The sequence below is a fragment of the Anabrus simplex genome, chromosome 3, assembly GCF_040414725.1.
Source record: "Anabrus simplex isolate iqAnaSimp1 chromosome 3, ASM4041472v1, whole genome shotgun sequence".
NCBI lineage: Eukaryota > Metazoa > Arthropoda > Insecta > Orthoptera > Tettigoniidae > Anabrus > Anabrus simplex.
The window spans coordinates 522183544-522208147 of NC_090267.1; the positions used below are offsets into that span (position 1 = coordinate 522183544).

A 24604-nucleotide genomic window follows, 5' to 3' on the forward strand; every position below is an offset into this window, starting at 1 on the left:
GGAATCCACTATCCTCCACGGCTTTAATCACCTTCTGAAAAATCCGCAGCCTGTTTCCAGTCATTCGAACGGGTCAGGAATGGAATGAATGAAGCCCCCATCTAGCAGCGAGGATAGGAATTGTGCCGGCTGCCGAAGCCTGTCGCACTCCTTCGGGGCAATGATTAATGAATGACAGATGAAATTAAATTATATTTGAGAGTGTTGCTGGAATGAAATATGACGGGGAAAACCGGAGTATCCGGACAAAAACCTGTCCCGCTTTCGCTTTGTCCAGCAAAAATCTCACATGGAGTGACCGGGATTTGAACCATAGAACCCGGCGGTGAGAGGCCGGCGCGCTACCGCCTGAGCCGTGAAGGCTCCATCACCTGCTGAAATAAGGTGTAAAGGTACAGATGCGAAGGTAAACTGAGGATATCCAATTACTTCCTTTATTATGGCTTTGCCTGGATAAAGCCGACAGCCGCTTTTCCCTTAATTCCCTTCTAGGCGGTATTTCATGGAGTTGTATCTTGTCTGGCTGCAAACCACCTTCAATCAATAAATACTGATCTGCATTTAGGGCAGTCGCCCAGGTGGCAGATTCCCTATTTGTTGTTTTCCTAGCCTTTTCCTAAATGATTGCCGAGGTTGGCAAAATGGTTTACAACAGTTGAATATTTCGGGGAAAGAATCTGAAGTTTCAGTTCTACGAAAAATATACCTTGCACAAACTGAAAGAAACAAGTACCAACGCCTTAAAGTCACTTTTGAAATATCGATAAGCATAACATGATTAATTCATTTCACAGTCCTATACAAAATATCTCTTGTACGAACGGAAGTTACCAGACACGTTTACTCATTGTACGAAATAACTCAGGTTTTCACACACATTCATGCACCAATAACACAGTGCTACACCCACACTGACAGCGAAGATTGTGCGTCTACTGTTGCACTCCTACGGCGACTTGGAGAAATAATGGTAGTCGCGCCTTCCTGTGTAAACTTGTGGCATAGAGCAGGCAGTATAAGAGGATCGAGACGGCAGTGCTCAAAATTGTGTATGTACACTACCTGTTTTATCACCGACTTCAAAACAGTCACGATGTATATTCCTAATCTACTTTTCTCTAAATGTTTTCTCCTTAGGAACATTTAAAATAATTATATGAGGGCACTGCCGTACTAAAACTAACAAGCCGTTAAAAAATCAAAACAAGCATGCTCTCACATTACTGCGTACAATTACAGATAGGCCTACTAAATGTCTACTGACTCATACATATACACTAGCGCACGCATATTCTACACATAAACTAATATGTATCGCTAACCCACGTTTCCAACATGCTCCGGGCCTCGAATCATCTTGGAACAATCGTGAGTAGCATTAAGGTCTGAGTTGGAGCCTGGCTCGACAACGTGTGAAGAATAGCACGAATGGCCGTCGTGTGGCGCAGCTACATAATACGATGAGCGATCCCATCCTTCATACCGTGTGTCGTTATCGAGCCAAAGATACCCATTCACATACTGGTGATCTGGCAACCTTTGTTGGATCTGTGAACGACAGTAAAAGACCGGTAAGACCACACTTAACTACGGCTTTCTCCGTCCATAAGGTTTATTTTAAAAAAAGACATTTCGGTATTATTCTGCTTCATATGACACTTGAGCACGTAGTAGGCCTACGTCCTAGCCAAACGCTCGTGACAGCTGGTGACTGATCTAATCTCTCTTTCAGCATCATTCACACGAATTTTCAAATTCACTGATGAGATTACATTAATAAGGCGATAAACACTGAGTTTATATCTAAAACATGCCGCTATCGATTCCATACAGTTGAGTTGTGACTTCAGTATGCCAGCCAGCTCTCTCTCTCTAAAACACATTGCACAAGGGGAACTTGAGGTAGAGGGGGTCACTTCTCCAATACAAAGGCATTGAGGCATCTCCAAACAATGTGACAATCGAGCACGTGGTATTGCTGCATGCACCACCACCATCTTTTTTTTTTTTTGCTAGGGGCTATGGCGACGATGGGATAGGAAAGCCCTAGGAGTTGGAAGGAAGCGGCCGTGGCCATAATTAAGGTACAGTCCCAGCATTTGCCTGGTGTGAAAATGGGAAACCACGGAAAACCATTTTCAGGGCTGCCGATAGTGGGATTCGAACCTACTATCTCCCGGATGCAAGCTCACTGCCGCGCGCCTCTACGCGCACGGCCAACTCGCCCGGTACCACCATCTTCCTTCCGACGTATATTTTAGGTGAGAATATTTATTCTTTCTTTCTTAATCTGTTTACCCTCCAGGGTTGGTTTTCCCCTCAGACTCAGCGAGGGATCCTACCTCTACCGGCTGAAGGGCAGTGTCCTGGAGCGTGAGACATTGGGTCAGGGATACAACTGGGGATAATGACCAGTACATCGCGAAGGCGGCCTCACCTGCTATGCTGAACAGGGGCCTTGGCGGGGGGTGGGAAGATAGGAAGGGATAGACAAGGAAAAGGGAAGAAACCGGCCGTGGCCTTAAGTTAGGGACCATCCCGGCATTTGCCTGGAGAAGTGGGAAACCACGGAAAACCACTCCCAGGATGGCTGAGGTGGGAATCGAACCCACCTCTACTCAGTTGACCTCCCGAGGCTGAGTCGACCACGTTCCAGCCCTCGTACGACTTTTCAAATTTTGTGGCAGAGCCGGGAATCGAACCCGGGTCTCCGGGGGGTGGCAGGTAATCGCACTAACCACTACATCACGGAGGCAGACAAGAATATTTATAATGGTACAAAAATGTTAGGTAGAAAGTTGAACATTTTCCATCTCAAAGCAAAATTAAACGTTTCATTTACTAGCCAACGTGAGGAGGACAACCGATGCTCGACTTGCGCTACCCTGAATGCCTCGTTATTTAGCTTTTGGGACACCTTCATCAAGTCAGAAGTAGGTGGTCTCTGCCTCTGCTGGTAAATCGGTGTATTCTTTTTTCGGGAATAAGAAAAGCTACACTCAAACACTATGCTACTCGGTAATTTACTGAAACATCGAGAGACGGTTTCCGTGAGCTTGCATCCGGGGGATAGTGAGTTCGAACCCCACGCCAGGTAAGGCCACAGTCACTTCCTTCCCTTTCCTGTCGCATCGTCACCATAAGAGCTATCTGTGCCGATGTGACGTAAGGCAAATTCTTAAAAAAAATTAAAAAATAAAAAAATAAAAAAAGACAAGAGTTCATCTACGATGTCTGAAGGTGTAAGCGCCCTCCTTCGTGGAACAGACTATCAACAACGTGGTCTGGAGTGTGAATGTTACCAAAAAGAAACAAACCTCAAAATAATTCTTTTTTCCAGTCTTCTTCTACCGCTTTCGCCACACTGTGGGGTCGCAGGTGCGATCTGACCCAGTTTTACCGTCGGATGCCCAACATGAAATTATGGTGGTTATTAGTGTGATGTGTTGAGACAAAGAAAAAACACACAGTCTCCCAGTCGTAGGAATCAACTATACAATCTCTCTTTCAGCCGAGAATCGAACCCGAGGCCCTCTGAACGAAAGGCAAGTGGAGCCGAGGAGCCGGACTATTTATTTTTCAAGTAAACTTGTTAACTATGTTCACGGAGACGGTGCAGTTTTATAGGTTCAATTCAATATTTCCCAAGTTCTGTTTAAATTTGTCAAGTGATTCCCCTGGGCACGACCTTGGCCTTGTCCCGGCTCCCTCACACCGCACCAATCTCGGTAGGAAGAAGCAATGTCCCGACTGCGTGCTTTGGGTCACGTAGCTAGCACCTCACAACTGGCAAATGCTGGGCCATAAGACGTAGAGCAAATTGTAACAAATGGTAAGAGTAATTAGTGGGAACACTCCGGAAAGTGTGACTGCACTCGCTGCCAGCATCTGAGCGCTGGCTCGATAACAGCACCGAGACGATTCGCCATGCTGAGAGGAGCTGAGAAGTGGCCGCTTGGCAGGCCAAGGCGCATTAAGGGTGTAGCAGTCCGACAACGCGTCCGGCTGTCACCCGGCGGCGCCGGGTTCGATACCCGGCCGGGTCAGGGGTTTTTAATTGTAAATGATTAATATCCCTGGCCTGGGGACTTAAGTTCCTTTCCTCACATTCAACACTACACTTCCATGCAAGTTCCTATCATATGGTGAAAGTAGTGGCAAAAGATCTGCAGAGGTCGACGCCACGAACAAATATCACTTTTAAAAGAGGGGTGTAGCCCTGTATTACTGTCAAACCTTGATCGCCATGAATTAATGTTTGATATCGTCGACAAGTTGATCTTGGCACAATCGTCAGAGCACTCAAAGTTTTGTGAAGATCACAGCAATTGCTTTGACCTTAAATGTGAGGGTCAAGACACCGACACAAGGTTTGCTTAACATTTGATCTTCATTTGTATGAAACTCGGATGATGCAGTTCAGAACACTAGCGCACGTAAGCACCATCAGTTACGTGGTCATCTAATGTACTGTTCGTGTCCGTCATCTCTGTCTCTCTGTACGGGCATGCTACAGTCTAGGTTATAAAACGCTGGGTAAAATGGCAGTTCAAGGGAAGGCGCCTAAAATGTACATTTTAAAATAAATATGTTGGTCCTGTCGAAAGTTATTACTTAACAAAAGAACACGAGTTCCACGGTTTTACTATACCCACTATGATTAGTCCATAGCATGGGAATATTGTTTAACCGTAAAACCGCGTGGCCGTACCAACAAGGAAAATTGTGATGATGATGATAACATGAGAAAAATCGTTTGAAGAATAAGACAAGAGGGAGTCATGCTCTAATATCCTGCAATATCGGAAGCTAATGAAACTGATCAAAATAACATTACATTGACCATTGTTATTATGTGATTTGTCTCTTCGTCTGCCACCCATCTCCGATAGAGTATTGAATATTGTACCGACCTTAGCGAGTTGAGATGTGTGCTGAACGGGGTTGACAACAGTCCACCGAGGGTGTGGGCCGCTCGTCTTATCTACCACCATGTCACTGCAATACACACACTACTGTCAACGGCTAGGCTCGCATATACACTGCTCCCTACCGCCCGCTTCGCGAACCCTCACAAGGACAGGAAGCACGTCATTCCAGCCACAGCGTTCAGACAGTCTCGGTTTCGATTCCCGCAAGCGTCTCGTGGATCTTTATTGACATACACATGATAGAAGCACGCTTACATTCACAAGCACCCATGCAGACATATTCTAACGTGAGAAGACCACCTGAAAATCAATATTACTCTTAATTTAAGGGGATATGCGATCTACTCCAACAATCGTGCGCAGCTAGTTTCATATTATTCCAGACTCTTTTTACCTGCGCCAATTTCTTAAATGGCCATTCCATTGGAAACTATCAGAATGTCCGGTGCTTCAGCCGAATGGCCTGTTCGGGCCTTAAATACACACGCATTTAAAATGCTAGTAAAACTGAGGTCGCACGAGCGAGCAACAGTTGGAAGGGAGCAAGCTGCCGACACGCACGACCGTCCTGAGGCACACCCGGCCTGGGGCCTATTCCACAAAAGTATGGTCTTGTACATTACAAGTTACTAGTGTGGGTTCTTGTAATGTATGGAGTTGTACATTTCTGTTCCACAAAAGATTGATAGTCTCTTGTATATTACCAGAGAATTGTTACAAGTTTTACAAGTGACGACATATCAATAAACATACTACGTCATAGCATGAATCAGCTGTTTATCTTCGTATTCCATTCGTTGAATTAGGTTATGCTTGCCTCATTTATCGTAATATCGTATTTTACTGTCAATTATGCAGCAAAGATTGAAAGAACTAATATTCCTGTGAATTTGTTAATGCTACGATGTTATTTTTCGGTTTATTTCTTTGATGATAGGAAATTACTCCGTTATTATCGCCCATTCTGTTCTTCCGCGATCCTCGCGTATGTTCTACGAGAGTCTAACATACCTACCTTGGTCTGTCATTAGGAATCAGATGCCGCTAATAACGATATTCGGCCGCCAAACTTAATTGTTACGTAATTGCAAACTCTGCATGAATTGTTAAAATGATGTCAAGAGAAACAAAGTTATTCATTTTGAAGGAAATAGAAGGTAGGATAGATATTCGTTTCGGTGGATTCAGCGAGAGTCTGAAAAAACAAGACAAAATAAATGGTTGGATGGAAATATTTGACTTGGGAACAGCTCATGGAGCTTTTGAGGGGAAAAGTTGGACGTATGTAAGAGATATTCTGCTCATTAACGATTCCAGGAAGGTCCTTCTTGGAATATGGGTTGTTTTTTTTTTTTTTTTTTTTTTTTTTTTTTTTTTTTTTCTTCAGGCCAACAAACAATTTGAGGAAATTTTATATCATTTATTGCAGCTACCACAGACCGAAGGTTTTGCCATCCCAAGCATATCTGCAGTACCATGGTACTGACCACCATTTCCTAGCCAATGTAATGTTGTTCGTAAATGTTGTTTAGCAGAGAGAGATTTATTTCTGTTCGTAGGATATTTTAAGCTATGGCCAATATCTATCAAAAGTTCTTCCACTATATTGTGCTTAACTAAAACGTTCATTGTATTCAAATACAGTGTTAAACTGGAAGTTTATTCTTTCCCTGTACAGACGATAGTTTTCATTTTCATCACCATCACTATCACTAACTGCTAGACCACATATTTATCAAAATGTATCCAAAATAAGCGTATTTAAATAGCACTAGTACATTTATATATTATTGTCCTTTCACTGGTAGAGAATTCTTCTCAATTCGCTAGTAAGTTACAAGTACTAGTACTTTTGTGGAACACGCCTACAAAAATTCACTAGTAATTTGTAAGTATGGAGTAGTAAAGTACTACTGTAGAAAATTCTTTTGTGGAACAGAAACTCTGGTATTTGTACAAGTTACTAGAGAATTTACTTGTAATGTACAAGACCATACTTTTGTGGAACAGGCCCCTGCAGGTCCGGGAATTACCAAACGTTGTGGATATCACTGTAATTCTGCCAGTGACAGTCATGTCGCATGTTCCTAATTTTACGAGAAAAAGTTGTCGGTTTCCACGACCTCTACAAATGAGACAAATAATACGAACACATGGATCTCTATTCTCCCGTTCCCCAGCTTTCGAAAGCCGAGTTGCGCATCCAGCCCCGTCCTACGTCAAAATGTCATAGGACCTTTTTCGTTGCAAATTTTGTCTACTTTACGCATTTTTAAATACTATTTCCGAAAAATACACACAAAAAAGAATTTTTAAAATCCCCATTTTTGGAGGTTTATAAATATTTATGGGTGGGGGGGGGGGGTGGTTGCGGGGGTCATTTTTTGGTAAAAAGTTAAAAATTCGGATTCAACGACCCAAGAAACATAAATTAAACCAATATCCATAACTAGCACAAGCTCAGGTGCCATAATCTCACAGAGTGGTAAGGAGAACTGACTCTCGTACATAAATGGCTGTGTTGTTCTCAAAATATAACATTAACATGAGCTTGAATTGCATTCTGTACATTGTAAGCTTTGTTCAAGTTCATTCCATTGTTAGAACTTAGTCCAGTGCCGTATATAAGGCGCACCTCCCATTAAGCGATTGTATTTTCTATTATCGCCTTCACACAATCACTACTGATCTGCATTTAGGGCAGTCGCCCAGGTGGCAGACTCCCTATCTGTTGTTTTCCTAGCCTTTTCTTAAACGATTGCAAAAAAATGGGAAATTTATTGAACATCTCCCTTGGTAAGTTATTCCAATCCCTAACTCCCCTTCCTATAAACGAATATTCGCCCCTATTTGTCCTCTTGAATTCCAACTTCATCTTCATATTGTGATCTATCTTACTTTTAAAGACACCACTCAAATGTATTCGTCTACTGATGTCCTCCCACGCCATCTCTCCACTGACAGCTCGGAACATACCACTTAGTCGAGCAGCTCGTCTCCTTTTCCCCAAGTCTTCCCAGCCCAAACTTTGCAACATTTTTGTAACGCCACTCTTTCGTCGGAAATCGCCCAGAACAAATCGAGCTGATTTTCTTTGGATTTTTTCCACTTCTTGAATCAAGTAATCCTGGTGAGGGTCCCATACACTGGAACCATACTCTAGTTGGGGTCTTACCAGTGATTTAAACGCCCTCTCCTTTACATCCTTACTACAACCCCTAAATACCCTCATAACCATGTGCAGAGATCTGTACCCTTTATTTACAATCATATTTATGTGATTACCCCAATGACGATCTTTCCTTATATTAATACCTAGGTATTTACAATGATCCCCAAAGGGAACTTTCACCCCATCAACACAGTACTTAAAACTGAGATGGCTTTTCCTATTTGTGAAACTCACAACCTGACTGGTATCATTATACCATTGCCTACTGTCCATCCCACAACATTATCGAGGTCATTTTGCAGTTGCTCACGATCTTGTAATTTATTTATTACTCTGTACAGAATAACATCGTCTGCAAAATGCCTTATCTCTGATTCCACTTCTTTACACACATCATTGATATATATATATATAAGAAAACATAAAGGCCCAATAATACTGCCTTGGAGAATTCCCCTCTTAATTATTACAGGGTCGCTTAAGTGCGGCCAGTATCCAGTATTCGGGAGATGGTGGGTTCGAACCCCCTGTCGGCAGCTCTGAAGATGGTTTTCCATGGTTTCCGATTTTCACACCAGGCAAATGCCGGGGCTGTACCTTAATAAAGGCCACGGCCGCTTCCTGTTCACCCCTAGCCCTTTGCTGTTCCATCGTCGCCATAAGACCTATCTGTGTCGGTGTGACGTAAAGTAAAATAGCAACAAAAATGTATTACAGAGACAGATAAAGCTTCGCCTACTCTAATTCTCTGAGTTCTATTTTCTACAAACAGAGCCACCCATTCAGTCACTCTTTTGTCAAGTCCAATTGCACTCATTTTTGCCAGTAGTCTCCCATGAACTACCCTATCAAATGCCTTAGACAGGTCAATCGCGATACAGTCCAATTGACCTCCTGAATCCAGGATATCTGCTATATCTTCCTGGAATCCTACAAGTTGAGCTTCAGTGTAATAACCTTTCCTAAAACCAAACTTCCTTCTATCGAACCAGTTATTAATTTCGCAAACATGTCTTATATAATTAGAAAGAATGCCTTCCTAAAGCTTACATGCAATGCATGTCAAACTGACTGGCCTGTAATTTTCAGCTTTATGTCTATCACCCTTTCCTTTATACACAGGGGCAACTATAGCAACTCTCCATTCATTTGGTAAAGTTCCTTCATGCAAACAAGAATCAAACAAGTTCTTCAGATATGGTGCTATATCCCAAGCCATTGTCTTTAGTATACAGTCAGAAATATTAACAATTCCTGCTGCTTTTCTAGTTTTCAGCTTCTGTATCTTACTGTAAATGTCATTGCTCTCATAGGTACTCTTTAATACTTCTTTAGTATTAGTCACCTCCTTTATCTGGATATTATCCTTGTAACCTACAATCTTTACATACTGCTGACTGAATACTTCTGCCTTTTGAAGATCCTCGCATACACACTCCCCTTGTTCATTAATGTTTCCTGGAATATCCTTCTGGGAACCTGTTGCTGCCTTAAAGAACCTATACATACCTTTCTATTTTTCACAAAAATTTGTATGGCCGCCAATTATGCTTGCCATCATGTTATTCTTGTTTTCTATAGCGAGGCTCAGGCTATAGAGTATGCCCAACCATAATACACTGGTTAATTTATGTTCAATTCTACAACATACTAAAATTGTGTAACTTATAGACTAACTGACGGCTAATATTTGCATGAAGATATGTATTATACATTATGTTATAATGTTTGCAACACGTTCTTTTGAACACCTGAGTGCCGGCAGGGAATTCCACAGACGGATGGTAACACTGTAACTAGTTATCTCACCTGTAATTTTCAACCTATTTATGACTGACATGCCTAAACCTACGCACGACACAGCAATAGGTAGGCACCTCTCGACTCTCGAGCCCCAAACGCCGTCCCGCTGACCCCACCCCCCGGGCTGGTAATCAGGTGGACTAGAAATACCAAGTATCTAGGTGTCACCCTAGACAGAGGACTAAAGTTTGCCTATGACATTAAATGTATTAGTGCACAAGCAAATGTGCGCCTTTTTAAAATTATGCCGATAAGGGTCAACAATGGGATAACAACAGAAAACCAACGCCTGAAGTCGGAGAATGCCATTCGTATTTGGGGTGGCGCAGCGATGTAACCGTGACGGGTGTTCAGTGGTAGAGAGACACAGCGACAACCTGGGGAACTATGACATCCTTTCCTATACCACATTAGCACAGTAATGCAGTCTTCAGTTAGCATTCAACGCCTCAATAACTAGCGTCCTGCACGGATGCGGATATCCGCGAAGTTAGTGTCTTGGCGGATACAAACTGTATAATTTTGCTGATAATTTCTAAATAATGAAGTTTATTGATTTTCGCTCACTCCTGTTTTGGCTTGTGGTTAGGCGACCCTTGACATTAGTATGGGAGAATAGCGATATATATAAAGAGCCTTCAAACTATGAAGTCGTAAATCTGACCCAAGCCTAACTGGCTCCTGCCCACAATTATTGGAAGGAAAGAACAAAGGTCAATACGTCGGTAGTTGTCGCAAGAGAAAATCCCTCATAAACCTGCGACTGTAGGGGTTCTGGTATTATATTAACAGATCTATCTGTTTTAATACCTTGCGTGTAATATGCTGTAGTTAAATATTTGCAATATCTGCGGATGCGGAGCCCAGGCTCTAGCTAGAACCCCTCACCTCTCGACACCTGTGGCTTACTGTAACTAGTATTGTAATGGACAGAGAAACTTAGCAGGGAGCTTGTTTGGTGATAATTTCTGGAGGACATGTACTGAAAGTCAGCTCTCAAGTAACCGGAGGTTTCCTTGCGTAAACGCTATGAATAAGTGACAGTGAGTGCAGATTTCGCCTCTCCTCTAAATATGACCAAGATAACTGAGGTAGGTCTCGGTTTATTTAGGATAAAGAGCGGATACATGCGTATACGCGCATGTACTCCTTTTTATAATAATAATAATAATAATAATAATAATAATAATAATAATAATTTCGTGTGGCTATTTCTAGTCGAGTGCAGCCCTTGTAGGCAGACCCTCCGATGAGGGTGGGCGGCATCTGCCATGCGTAGGTAACTGCGTGTTATTGTGGTAGATACGAAATCAGTATACCCCCTGTAAAAACCTCTATGGCTCAGGCGGCAGCACGTCGGCCTCTCACCCCGGGTTCCGTGGTTCAAATGCCAGGCATTCCATGTGAGATTTATGCTGGACAAAGCCGAGGCGAGGCAAGTTTTTCTCCATTTTTCTTTTTCAAATTGCTTTACGTCGCACTGACACATATAGGTCTTAAGGCGACGATGGGATAGGAGAGGCCTAGGAGTAAGAAGGAACTGGCCGTGGCCTTAATTAGGGAAACAATGGGAAACCACGTAAAACCATACTTAGGGATGCCGACAGTGGGGTTCGAACCCACTATCTCCCGGATGCAAGCTCATAGCCGCGCGCCCTTAACCGCATGGCCAACTCGCCCGGTAAAAACATTTAGTGGATTTGGCGGATATTGAAATTCAGCCTCTTATGTGACTACGTATTTTAATGGGATACGACCAAAATCACTGCTGCATTGAATTCCACGGTCAGTTAGCGATGTGTGGATCTAGTGTACTTGTCACAATGGTACGAGGTCAATTTTGTTAGGTACTGAATTTTCTAGTTTTCATTTTCTTGCTAAGCGTCATTCACTTCGTTCATATCTCGGATTAGCTCGAAACAATTTAAGAAATTACACCATTACTCGCCGTGTAATTGCTGATTAGCCCGAAGGTCAAGGAGCGTTTGTAGGAAATATTGTGAGGAGCTGTTGAATGACGTAACGTGAACAGCTGACAGACATCCGCTCCAACCTTGAATCGTCCTCAAGGTCGCCCACTGTCGCCACTCTCATCAATTCGTAGACTACCTCTTATGACATGCAGAGTCGACTACCACGGAAGGTAATAAACGAAGTCGATTTGTGCAATACAGCGAAAATCACACCACTAAACAGAGTACGATGAACAATGATATCAGCACTGGCATCCTTCATTCTAGCATTGCAAATCTGACTTAGGCTAGATGAGCCTATCAGCAAATCAGCGAGTGCCATGCAGGTAACCAATAAGATGCCCGGCTCCATGACTAAATGGTTAGCGTGCTGGCCCTTGGTCACTGGGGTCCCGGGTTCGATTCCCGGCAGGGTCGGGAATTTTAACCATCATTGGTTAATTTCGCTGGCACGGGGGCTAGGTGTGTATGTCGTCTTCATCACCATTTCACCCTCATCACGACGCGCAGGTCGCCTACGGGTGTCAAATCAAAAGACCTGTATTTTGCGAGCCGAACTTGTCCTCGGAAACTCCCGGCATAAAAGCTATACGCCATTTCATTTTTCAACCAATAAGATGCGTTACTGGAGTCGAAGAATTATACCCAATCATTATAAACGCCGTGTCACCGTTCGGGTTATACAATAGTTAGCTTATACGTTCGAATCAAGAAGGACAAGCCCGCATGCATAGCATTCGATAATGTTGATTGGACCAATCTATTTATGATTATGAAGATGATAGGGATCAGATACCGAGAACGAGGAATTATCTACAATCTGTATAAAAATCAGTCTGCAGTCGAGGGCTTTGAAAAAGAAGCAGCAATCCATAAAGGAGTGAGGCAAGGCTGCAGTTTGTCCCCTCTCCTTTTCAATGTTTACATAGAACAGGCAGTAAAGGAAATCAAAGAGAAATTTGGAAAGGGAATCACAGTCCAAGGAGAGGAAATCAAAACCTTGAGATTTGCCGATGATATTGTTATTTTATCTGAGACTCCAGAAGATCTCCTCTATAAGTTGCTGAATGGTATGGACAAAGTCTTGGGTAAGGAGTACAAGATGAAAATAAATAAGTCCAAAACAAAAGTAATGGAGTGCAGTCGAATGAAGGCAGGTGATGCAGAAAATATTAGATTAGGAAATGAAGTCTTAAAGGAAGTAGATGAATATTGTTACTTGGGTAGTAAAATAACTAACGATGGCAGAAGTAAGGTGGACATAAAATGCAGGCTAGCACAAGCAAGGAAGAGCTTTCTTAAGAAAAGAAATTTGCTCACTTCAAACATTGATATCGGAATTAGAAAGATGTTTCTGAAGACTTTCGTGTGGAGCGTGGCATTGTATGGAAGTGAAACATGGACGATAACTAGTTCAGAAAGAAAGAGAATAGAAGCTTTTGAAATGTGGTATTACAGAAGAATGTTGAAACTGAGATGGATAGATCGAATCACGAATGAAGAGATACTGGAACGAATTGGTGAGAGGAGATCGATTTGGCTAAATTTGACTAGAAGAAGAGATAGAATGATAGGACACATCTTAAGACACCCAGGACTTGTTCAGTTGGTTTTTGAAGGAAGTGTAGGTGGTAAGAACGGTAGGGGTAGACCAAGGTATGAATATGACAAACAGATTAGAGCAGATGTAGGATGCAATAGTTACGTAGAAATGAAAAGGTTAGCACTTGATAGGGTGGCATGGAGAGCTGCATCAAACCAGTCTATGGACTGATGACTCAAACAACAACGTTCGAACTTATCTTAACGGACACCTCCCTACACGGACATTTTTCCACGGAACCAATTTTATTTTACATAAGACAAGTGTTAATAAGCCTCGCCATTAGTCTCGTCCACTTGTCTCAGTTGGACGCTCTACACGTTCCAGGACACTTCCTTCGGAATGTTTGTAGTATTTCATGTCCAAGGAAAACAGAAAGGAATTGTGAAGTACATGGGCGCCCGCAGGATCTTTTCCAAGGGGGGGCACATTAACAATTTTCTTGAATATAAATACCAATATAACGTCAGCAACATTAAATTTTTTACAGAAATTTGCGAATATAACAGATGCTAGATGACTGTCAGTAAGTTCAGTTTATGAAATAATCTGGTATGATATTAAACAATTAAAACTGTTTAGAATTCCAGGGGGGGGCAAGCGCCCCCCCCCTTGCCCCCACGCCCCTTGCGGGCGCCCATGGTGAAGTAGCCGTAAAGGGCCCTTTCCAAACCTTTCGTTAGAGTCGTCTTGTGTTCTAATTTGTTAGTGTACATTCTGGGAATTCTAGTTGCCCGGGAATGAGCCACAAGTTACAAAGGGATTTTTCAGCATATCTTGAATCATTTCATTCATAACTGAGATTGTTGCTGATAAGTTCGAGGAAGAGACTTTCATCAACTGATTGTTGAGGCATTTCAATCGCCGAGTAAGGGACGAACATGTTTACAGCTCGAGACAAGAAGGAAGGACTTTCAGGGAGAAAAGCTCCCTGAAAATGCAACTGCCGGAAAACACAATTGTGAACAACAAAAATGACCATCTAAGTGAGTGGGGAGAAAATAGGAATCGAGGAATGGAGTCAGGTTTTGCACAAGTGAACACTGCATTATATGAGTGGTTCAAATTCGTTCCAGTGAAGTGAATGGGCCAATGTTACAAGAAAAGGCCGGATAAATCACAAATAACCTGAAAGTTGAAAGTAATTCAGTAAAAAATTGTGTCACAGTGGATTCGAGAATATCGCAGTAAAGAAAAATGTGCTTAAATTTGTACACCCAGCTGAAGGATTATTTCCCGAAGCTGTAATTAATGTAGACCTAAAGGCTGTAAAAACACTTGTACTATCTTCCAAGCAAACATTTAGTTAGAAATTATTTAGAATAATCAAAATAAAGATTTAAGGTGGATGTTCTTTGCCGTTAAAGTGTTCGATTAATTTTTACAACCTTGTTTTAGGGGACACCTCTCGTAACGGAACCGACAGTTAAAGCAGCTCGGGAAGTACAGAGCAGTGTAGCTGAGATTACACCACATGACAATATTCGTGCCGCTGATGAGGATGCAGCGCGCTGTCATAGAAAATGAAGTTAAAATTCTGATAGTAAAGATGTACGTCAAATAACCTCATCGAGATGAAACTGTTAGTATAGTTAGCGTGCTGGCCTTTGGTCATAGGGTCCCGGGTTCGATTCCCAGCAGGGTCGAAAATTTTAACCATAATTGGTTAATTTCGCTGGCACGGGGGCTTCATCACGACGCGCAGGTCACCTATGGGTGTCAAATCAAAAGAACTGCATCTGGCGAGCCGAACTCCCGGCACTAAAAGCCATTTCATTTCAGTGTTAGTATAAATGATTGCTTACAGCCATGTTTGTTCTTATAAACATGGGGCAGATGAGCACATGGTTTTGACATATGTTAGCGTTGCAGGAATATCTCTGTTTTTCGTTCCAACACACAGGGTTCTGACAGGCACCCATGCATCATCTTCTGCGCATGCGCCGGTCAGCGGCTGGGACAGCAATCCGACGTGTAAACAAAGCGTTTGACGCGTATTTTGCACTACCTTGCACTGTTTAATTGTTTGTAAAAGGGCACTAGGAAAGTTTTGTAATGTGAGTGAACGCTTTAGACTTTTCAAAATAATTTCCACCACACTCAATACACTTCTCCATACGTCGAAACCAATCACTGAACCAACTCTGCACCTTTTCTTCGGTTACATTTTCACACTCTTGATCCCATGCTGCCAGAAGCTCCTCGTCGGATGCAAAACGCCGCCCTTTCAGCTTCATCTTCACTTCTGGGAAAAGTGCGAAGTCACATGGGGCAAGATCAGGACTGTATGGAGGGTGATCAAGCACAGTCAACCCTGATCTGGCAAGAAAATCCATTGTTACATTAGCACGATGTGCTGGAGAATTGTCGTGATGCAAGAGCCAAGTGTTGAGTCGTGACCTTGGACGGAGCTGCTTGAGAGCCCGGAGGACCTGAAGCAGACAAGTCTCACTGTACCACTTCGCAGTAACTGTCCTTTGTGTTTCTAGCACAACCCGAGTCAGGATGCCCCGTTTAGTGAAGAATACTGCAATCATCCTTTTCTTCACTGACCTTGACTTTCGCACAGTCACATGACTACCCTCATCTTCAAACAGCCACACCTTGTTCTGGGATTTTGTTGGGACATCGTAATAATAAAGCCAAGTTTCGTCACCTGTAACGATGCTACTGACGTAATGCTAAGTCCCATTTTCAAATTGTTTTAGCATTTTTCGGCACCTCTCTTAAGACCCTGAGGAACTAGGAAATGCCTCTATGGTCCTAGTTACAATGATGGGGAATTCCAGGCATTCACCTCCCCGTGGTAGAGAGGAGGCAACGAATGTATGTAATTACAATGTTATTACATACAGGCGGCTAAGGAATGATGGGACCGAGTGTCTTCCGGTATAAGGAGATCCCTCTGCCAAGTGCCAACACTCTCTTCGTAGGGTGGATGAGCGGGTGGAGGTTCCGGGCACCCTATTGCCCATGGGGTGAGAAACTGCCCCTAAAGGCGGATGAACCGACTTGTTTTGGTCAACGGCATTGGGATGCAGAAGGCAACAGTAAACCACTGCATTATTATCCCTTGTAATGCAACCATGCAATCGTCTCTACGTGAGCAAATGATCACTGAACTCAAGATCCGGCAGGGGAAGGCTTTCCAGGTCGTCAGTCAGCGAAATCCTTGGACAAAAAAAAAAAAGATGAGAATCGCAACGTGGAATGTCAGAACACTAATGACACCCGGGAAGTTAGAAGAGGTAAAAGGAGTGATGGAAGTTAATAATATTGATATTTTAGGACTTTGTGAAACACGATGGCAAGGAAATGGTGATTTCATTAGTGATGCATTTAGGATCATCTATAGCGGAGGAACAATACCTGGTCAATGCGGTGTGGGACTAATTCTTGGGAAGAACTGGGCAAAGAATATTGAGAACACCTATCATGTAAATGACAGAATACTGATGGTGAAGATCAAAGCAAAACCTACGGATATGACCTCTATACAAGTGTACTTTCCAACATCGCACAGTAATCAAGATAAGGTTGAAGAGCTGTATGAGTGTCTTGATGAGCTACTAAAACTAATTGATGACAAGGAAAATCTGGTGATTATGGGAGATTTCAATGCTGTGGTTGGCTCAAAACCAGACAGAATGGGAATAGGGAAAATTGGACTGGGAAAGAGAAACAGCCGAGGTGAAAGGCGAACAGTATGATATGGTATTAACTAGCACCATGTTTGAAGTGCCTTTGAGAAGACGATATACCTGGAAAAGTCCCGGAGACATGCAAAGGTACCAAACTGATTTCATATTAGTTAAAGCTAGGTATAGAAATCAAATCAAATCAAGCTACAGCTATCCTGGCACTGAAGTGGACAGTGATCACACACTTGTGATGGCAAAATGCAATTTCAGACTTAAAAAGATAATCAGAAGGAAGAAAGTCAGATGGGACTTAAACAGATTGCAAAACAAACAAATTAAACAGAAATATGCAGAAGATACAAATGCACTCATGGAATATAATAATTGTGTGATGGACTGGGAAATGATGAAACAAGGAATCTCTGAGATAGCACATAGGACTTTAGGTAATAGAAGACTAGACCCAAGAAAACCATGGATTACTGAAGAGATATTAGACCTCATTCAGGAACTATAGGAAGATAAACACAGCATTAAGCCAAGATCAGTACAGAAAAACAAAGAATCTCATTGTGACAAAATGTAGGGAGGCAAAAGAAGTATGGATGAAGGAAATTACGTAGGCTATAGAGAATGATATAATAGGATGAAGAACAGATAGAGCATATGGCATGATCAAATCACTCCAATTGAAACCCAAAACAAGAAGTTCAGTTATAAAGGATGAGAATGGGCAACTACTTACCGACAGTGAAGATATCGCAGAACGCTGGAAGGAATATCTTGAAGACCTGTATTGGGATGAAGAAGTAATGGCAATTCCAGACTATCTTGAACCTGAACAGATGGTGGAAGAAGACAATATAGGCCTAATAATCACATGGGAAGAGTTTGACCTAGCACTAAAACAATTAAAGGACAGGAAAGCAACTGGACCGGATGACATACCAGCAGAATAGGAGAAAGAATGAAACAACAACTGTATAATATCATTGCGAAATGTTATTACAATAGTGACTTTACTAAAAGTAGGACAGTTACCTTACCAAAGATAGGAAATGCTACTGCCGGGCTGAGTGGCTCAGACGGTTAAGGCACTGGCCTTCTGACCCCAACTTGGCAGGTTCGATCCTGGCTCAGTCCGGTGGTATTTGAAGGTGCTCAAATACGTCAGCCTCGTGTCGGTAGATTTGCTGGCACGTAAAAGAACTCCTGCGGAACTAAATTCCGCCACCTCGGCGTCTCCGAAAACCGTAAAAGAGTAGTTAGTGGGACGTAAAACAAATAACATTATACTATAGAACACTAACACTCCTATCGCACGCATCCAAAATACTGCTTAATGTAATTAAGAACAGGATTAAAAAGAAAACTGAACAATATACATCGCAGGATCCGTTTGATTTTACAACAGGGAGGGGAACAAGAGAAGCTCTTCTAGCATTAAGAACTATTCTAGAAAGAAGACTAAGTGTTAACAGGAAAACATACATTGCATTTGTGGATATAGAGAAAGTCTTTGACAAAGTAAACTGGATACAACTCTTTAGGAACATGAAGGGTCTTATTAATAAAAAGTCCTTATACCGTTGTTTAACTCTTGTTTAGTTATACAGTGAATAAACCCTGTATAAGCGTTTTACATTTTTCTTACTAATAAACGCATTGTATTACTACACAGCACGTATACACTCGTTCCAAGGAGTAGGAATCTCTTCCTGCAGTTCACTGATGTATTTCGCACGTTCACCGCCTTTATGATCGCTTCTGCTGGTTATCTACGAGCAAAACTTTCCGGAAAGTCGCACAGTAGCACGGCATATCGAAAAGGCAGTGGCAACACTAAGTGAGACAGCTGGAAATTCGCTTATACTGATATCAACATTTCTTCAGCTTGCTTGTGTAATGAACGCCAAAAAAGGAAATGGAATGTCTTAAGAAAAGATCAATAGCTCCTAACTGGGATAGTACGGAAAACGTAAGCAATTGTAATTGAATCGGCGGGTTGAAAAGGGTACACATTCCAAAATCCTTACTTTTCAGGAGAAAGGAAAACCTGTTTTGTAGCTAAACGAAAGGTTAGATCAAAAAAGTTTCTATTAGGCATTTATACATCACATTTCTACGTATTCAACTACAAAGTATGGAAATCATATTACGTACGGTTTTCAAGTTATACCATTTTTTATGTCAAGGAATATGTCCGTTTTTATACTCAAATTTGAGAAAGATCTAAGATCTTTATAGAGGCAGATAATGTATAATAAACTCGCAATTTAAAGTCTATTAAGCAGTAACACCTTAATACACAAATATACGCCCAACCACAATTTCTTTTGTAGTTATTCATTGTCATTCCGTGAGACAGCTGGAAATTGACTTATATTGATATCAACATTTCTTCAGCTTGCTTGTGTAATGGACGCTAAAAAAGAAATGGAAAAGCTTAAGAAAATATCAAAAGCTCCTAACTGGGGTAGTTCGGAAAACGTGAGCAATTGTAATTGAATCGGCGAGTTGAAAAGGGTACACATTCCAAAATCCTTACTTTTCAGGAGAAAGGAAAACCTGTTTTGTAGCCAAACGAAAGGTTAGATCAAAAATGTTTCTATTAGGCATTTATACATCACATTTCTACGTATTCAACTACAAAGTATGGAAATCATATTACGTATGGTTTTCAAGTTATGCCACTTTTTATCTCGAGGAATATGTCCCATTGTATACGGTAGGTACCTACTCAATTAAGAAAGATCTTTGTAGGGGCAGATAGTGTATAATAAACTCGCAATATCAAAGGTCTATTAAGCTGTAACACATTTTTACACAAAAAATACGCCCAACCATCATTTCTTTTATAGTTATTCATTGTCATTCCGTCTCTTTAAAGTGTTTTACTTGACGAAGATGTCTAGCTTCCATAACCTCTGAATGGTGTACGGGTACCGTATGTCTTCTATGTTTAAAATATCGTGAAGATCATCAACGTTATCGCCATTCTTTCAACGTGTGTTCAATGTTAAAGTGATAAGTCGAATATTTTACAACGATTATATTACTGTCGACAATAAATACCACGAAAATAAACTGCTCACTCGTTTCTTTTTTTCCGCTACACGCTGCTATACAACGCTTATACAAGGGTCCTGGACTGCATAAGCAATTCAGTGAATAAATATAACAGATGTATACATAGGAGGCTTATACACGGTTTATTAGTAAAGAATTTCGCGTAAACGGTGTATAAACCTTGTATAAAAGTTATACACCGTTTATTAGTAAGACGGGAAGAATATAGGACTGGACTGGAGGGACAGAAGATTCATTTTACTCCTGTACAAAAATCAAAGCACAACAATAGAAATCAATGGTAATGTTAAGACAGCATCCATTAGAAGGGGAGTGAGACAAGGTTGTGCGCTATCTCAATTTTTGTTCAACATATTCATTGAGCAGGCCATATCAAAACTTAAGCAGAAAACCAAAGGAATCAAAATTAACGGACAACAAATCCACTGTATAAGGTTTGCCGATGACATTGCATTAATTGCAGATTCAGAGAGGGAAATAAGTAAAATGCTACGAGTTTTAACATCAACACTACAAGAATCAAAATTGAAACTGAACACCTCGAAAACAAAAGTATTAGTTGTCAAGAAATCAACTGAGGAAATACCAATAAACAATAAGGTAGGCGATGAAAATGTACAACAAGTAAGTCAATTTTGCTACTTGGGAAGCATTATCACTCAGGACAACAGGTGCACCACAGAAATCAGGAGGATTGCTCTAGCTAAACAAGCCTTCAGTAACAAGAAACAGCTTTTGACAAGCAGGAACATTAACATTAAAATTAGGAAAGAATTTGCCAAAATGTTTGTATGGAATGTTTTGTTGTATGGTTGCGAAACATGGGTCTTAGCACAACAGGATATAAAACGCCTGGAAGCATTGGAAATGTGAATATGGAGGAGGATGCTGAAAATTAGTTGGACAGAGAAAAAGTCAAACAATAGGGTCCTTAAGGAAATAAACGAAACAAGGGAATTGATCAACACTGTAGAAAAGAGGAAAACCAAATTCCTTGGCCACACACTTCGACATAACACATTCCTCACGACTATGCTGGGAGGAAAAGTTCTGGGTAAGAAGGGAAGAGGAAGGCCGAGGAAGAAGTATCTGGATTCCGTGATGGACAGGCTGAAACGCTCAGCAGAGGAGAGACAAGGCCTTGCCTTTAGGATATGAATGATGAATGAATTTTTCGGCACCATTTCACTCGATGTGCCCTTTGTTCCTCTGAAAGTGAATGGGGCACCCAAAGGGAACAAACCTTTCTAACATGGAGATGGTCGTGTATAACTGAATGAATAGCTGGTGCAGGGATGTGGAGGGTCTCTTCTACCTGCCGAATTGTCAACCGCCTCTCTTGCTGCAACATTTTCCTCACAGCGTCAATGTTTTCCTCAGTCACTGATTCAGACGGTCGCCCAGAACGAGGATCGTCTTCAACCCCAAAATTTCCCCTCTGAACTCTTTGTACCAGCGGAAAATTGTTGTCCGATATGGACAGTCTTTCCCCAGCACAGGAGTCATTTCCTCCAGGCACTGCCCAACAGTTAATCCACGAGCAAAATTGTAGCGGATAATTGCACCATATTCACCTTTAGACCACACCGACATCTTAACTTGCTTTCAATCCCACTGCTTGGTAACAGCTGGTGTGAAGATCGCGCCTTGCTGTCTTCTAGACCGGTTTTCACCCCTCTTTTCATCCCTTACCATAACAGGAATGTCCAGCCAACCGTTTTTTCGTATTGGAAAAATTTCCTAGTGCCCTTTGTAGATTCGAGCGTAAAAGGAAAGGGTAAATTACTGAAATACTGATGAAATTCAATATGAAACACACACACATGGTCGATATTCGTTTTAACTGGTTAGGGAGGGATATCTCCCTCTAAGCCTTAGGCCTGTAAAGGAGCTATGATTTAAGTAACTTGGATCAAAGAAGAACTTGGATGCAACACAAATGTTTATACATTACGGTTGAGGATGTAATACGCAGCAGAAGGGAACTGATCAAACTACAGACGTAATAAATAAATTCACAAGCTGGCGATAATGGGATAAGAGTGCGAAGGAAGCAAACGTGGCCTGGTGTAAATATGGGGAAAACCGGGCGAATTGGGCACGCAGTTGTGAGCTTGCATCCGGGAGATAGTGAGATTGAACCCCACTGTCGGCATCCCTGAAAATGGTTTTCCGTGGTTTCCCATCTGGTTTTCCTATCTCCGTCGGTGCGACGTAAAACAAATAGTAAAAAAATGGGGAACCACGAAAAACCATCTTCAGAGCTACCGACAGTAGGGTTCGAACCCACTATCTCCCGAATGCAAGTTCACAGCTGCGTGCCCAACTCGCTCAGTATAAAAATAAATACACTTACACGTTCTTTATTATTTATCATAATTCCCTATTTTCAAAGGTCATAGTCACAACCTTCGGTTCATTACAGTCCCGGGTTCAATTCCTGGCCAGGTCTGGTGAATTCCACGGACGCGGGAACTGGGTGTTTTTGTTTGTCTCAACACATGTTCCTTATACACGACCGACCGACCGACGTAGAAACACATAATAGCAAATACATTCCTTCTCAACATGAGCAACAAAATTCGCTGCCCGTCAATCCATCTGTTGCCCAAGAACTTCCGTAGTAGTCTGCGTTCTCTTTTAAGTAGTTGATTGACTTGTCCTTTTCGACCGAAACACATATTCCTTCTGGTCTAAAAGCAGTGCTGTAATGTCTTCATGTCTTAAGAGGCCCTTTATCAACAAATGGCAAACTTAGACGAAAGCAGTGGAACAAGTGGTAAGTAGGTTTCCGTTTTGATGTACGGTACTAGGATTATCTACAGTAATTAACTTTGATGTGGCCGCGACCCTGTCATTTTCTACAATTGGAATAAACAACAACTAGAATAACCACTACTGAGTTTGGACAGTGAAATCAGAATGACACGATTAGATCCTCGAGGATTCCACTAGCAACAATAAAACTTACGTAAATAATTTTTCGCTTCCTTGGCGCAGCTAACTGCATATCCAACTCATCTTCACTGGATATCAAGATTCAACGCAATCTCCATACCTTTCCATTTTTATTGCGTATTTATTAGTTAGTTATTTACTAATTATTACTTTTTTTTACTTATTTATTATTACTATTCGTCAGTTCACAAGTATCTCAACAGAATTCAATAACAGGCTTATAAATAACTAGCTGATGTCCCGTGCTTCGCTACGGGATTTCCAGAAAGACTGTCTTTGTGGTTTTCCTACCTGAAGTCGTCAGTAGGAATGCAGCGATTAAAAGCAATGTTATTATATAAAATACTCGATTCAAATGAAAAACTGCACATTTTCTCACTTTTAGCGAACGATGCCGATCTAACAGTCCACAGACCGCAGACAGCCGTGAACACTTCTCTGCCATTATTTCGTTAAATGTGCACACTGCTCATTCCAATCAGTGCCTCAGAATAGGGATTGAATAGCTCGAACGCTATGGTGAACCAGTTTGTTACGTATCAGTAGTATCAAAAAACTTATGAACCAGAGAACGGCATGCTAAAGAAGAAAGTTATCTTAACTCCCCAGCTACTTACCGCCAATATTCAGGCAGGCTGTTATTTTCAGTGCGAATGGGCGAGTTGGCCGTGCGGTTAGAGTCGCGCAGCTGTTAGCTTTCATCCAGGAGGTAGCGGGTTCGAACCCCACTGTCGACAGCCCTGAAGATGGTTTTCCGTGGACTCCCATTTTCACACGAGGAAAATGCTAGGGCTGTAACGTAATAAAAGCCAGGGCTGCTTTCTTGCCACTCCTAGCCCTTTCCTATCCCATCGTCGCCATGAGTCCTATCTGTGTCGCCGCGACGTACAGAATTTTTTTTTTTTTTAATGTCGGTATACAGCAGTAATCCCATCTATCGGAGGCGAGCGGCAACAGAGACACAAAGCACATCACAACAAACAATGGTTAATGTAATGTTATTGTTGATCAATGCTTTGAGCTTTCTGTATTGTAGGCCTTCACATTCAGTTTTCTTTCAACTCCGTAATATTAGGGCGTCTTATAAAATTAATTTTAGCACAGACTCTAATTCCTTATTCCTCGACTTTACATACCGATTTTCATTAGATTCCACCTCTAAAACAACAAGGAATAAACTGACCACGAAATGGGTTAAAACTGAGCTTAAACGGGCAAAACGAGAAACACAACCGAACGCAACCTATTCACAACCTTTCACATCACAAGAGGTCGATGAGGGATTAAAATCACTCCGAAATGGCAAAGCTGCAGGACTAGATGGAATCTACCCAGAACTACTAAAAAACTGTGGTCCAGCTACAAGAAGATGGCTTGCTGCATTCTTCAGCTCCATACTTCAGTCAGGAAGACTTCCCCCAATCTTCAAGAAG

General features: G+C 41.8%; 1 protein-coding gene across 5 annotated transcripts in view; it reads right to left on the minus strand.

Moving 5' to 3' along the window:
* Positions 1 to 24604, minus strand: part of UGP (UDP-glucose pyrophosphorylase) — a 339813-nt gene that overhangs the window by 146142 nt on the left and 169067 nt on the right. The window contains exon 1 of one of the 5 annotated variants that reach the window (XM_067143685.2): positions 4914 to 5050. The exons of the other annotated variants lie outside the window; for them this stretch is intronic. Coding sequence (XP_066999786.2) covers positions 4914 to 4994 — 81 coding nt within the window. The 5' untranslated portion in view covers positions 4995 to 5050. Of the gene's footprint in view, positions 1 to 4913; positions 5051 to 24604 lie in introns of those variants that run through there. 5 annotated transcript variants of the gene reach the window in all.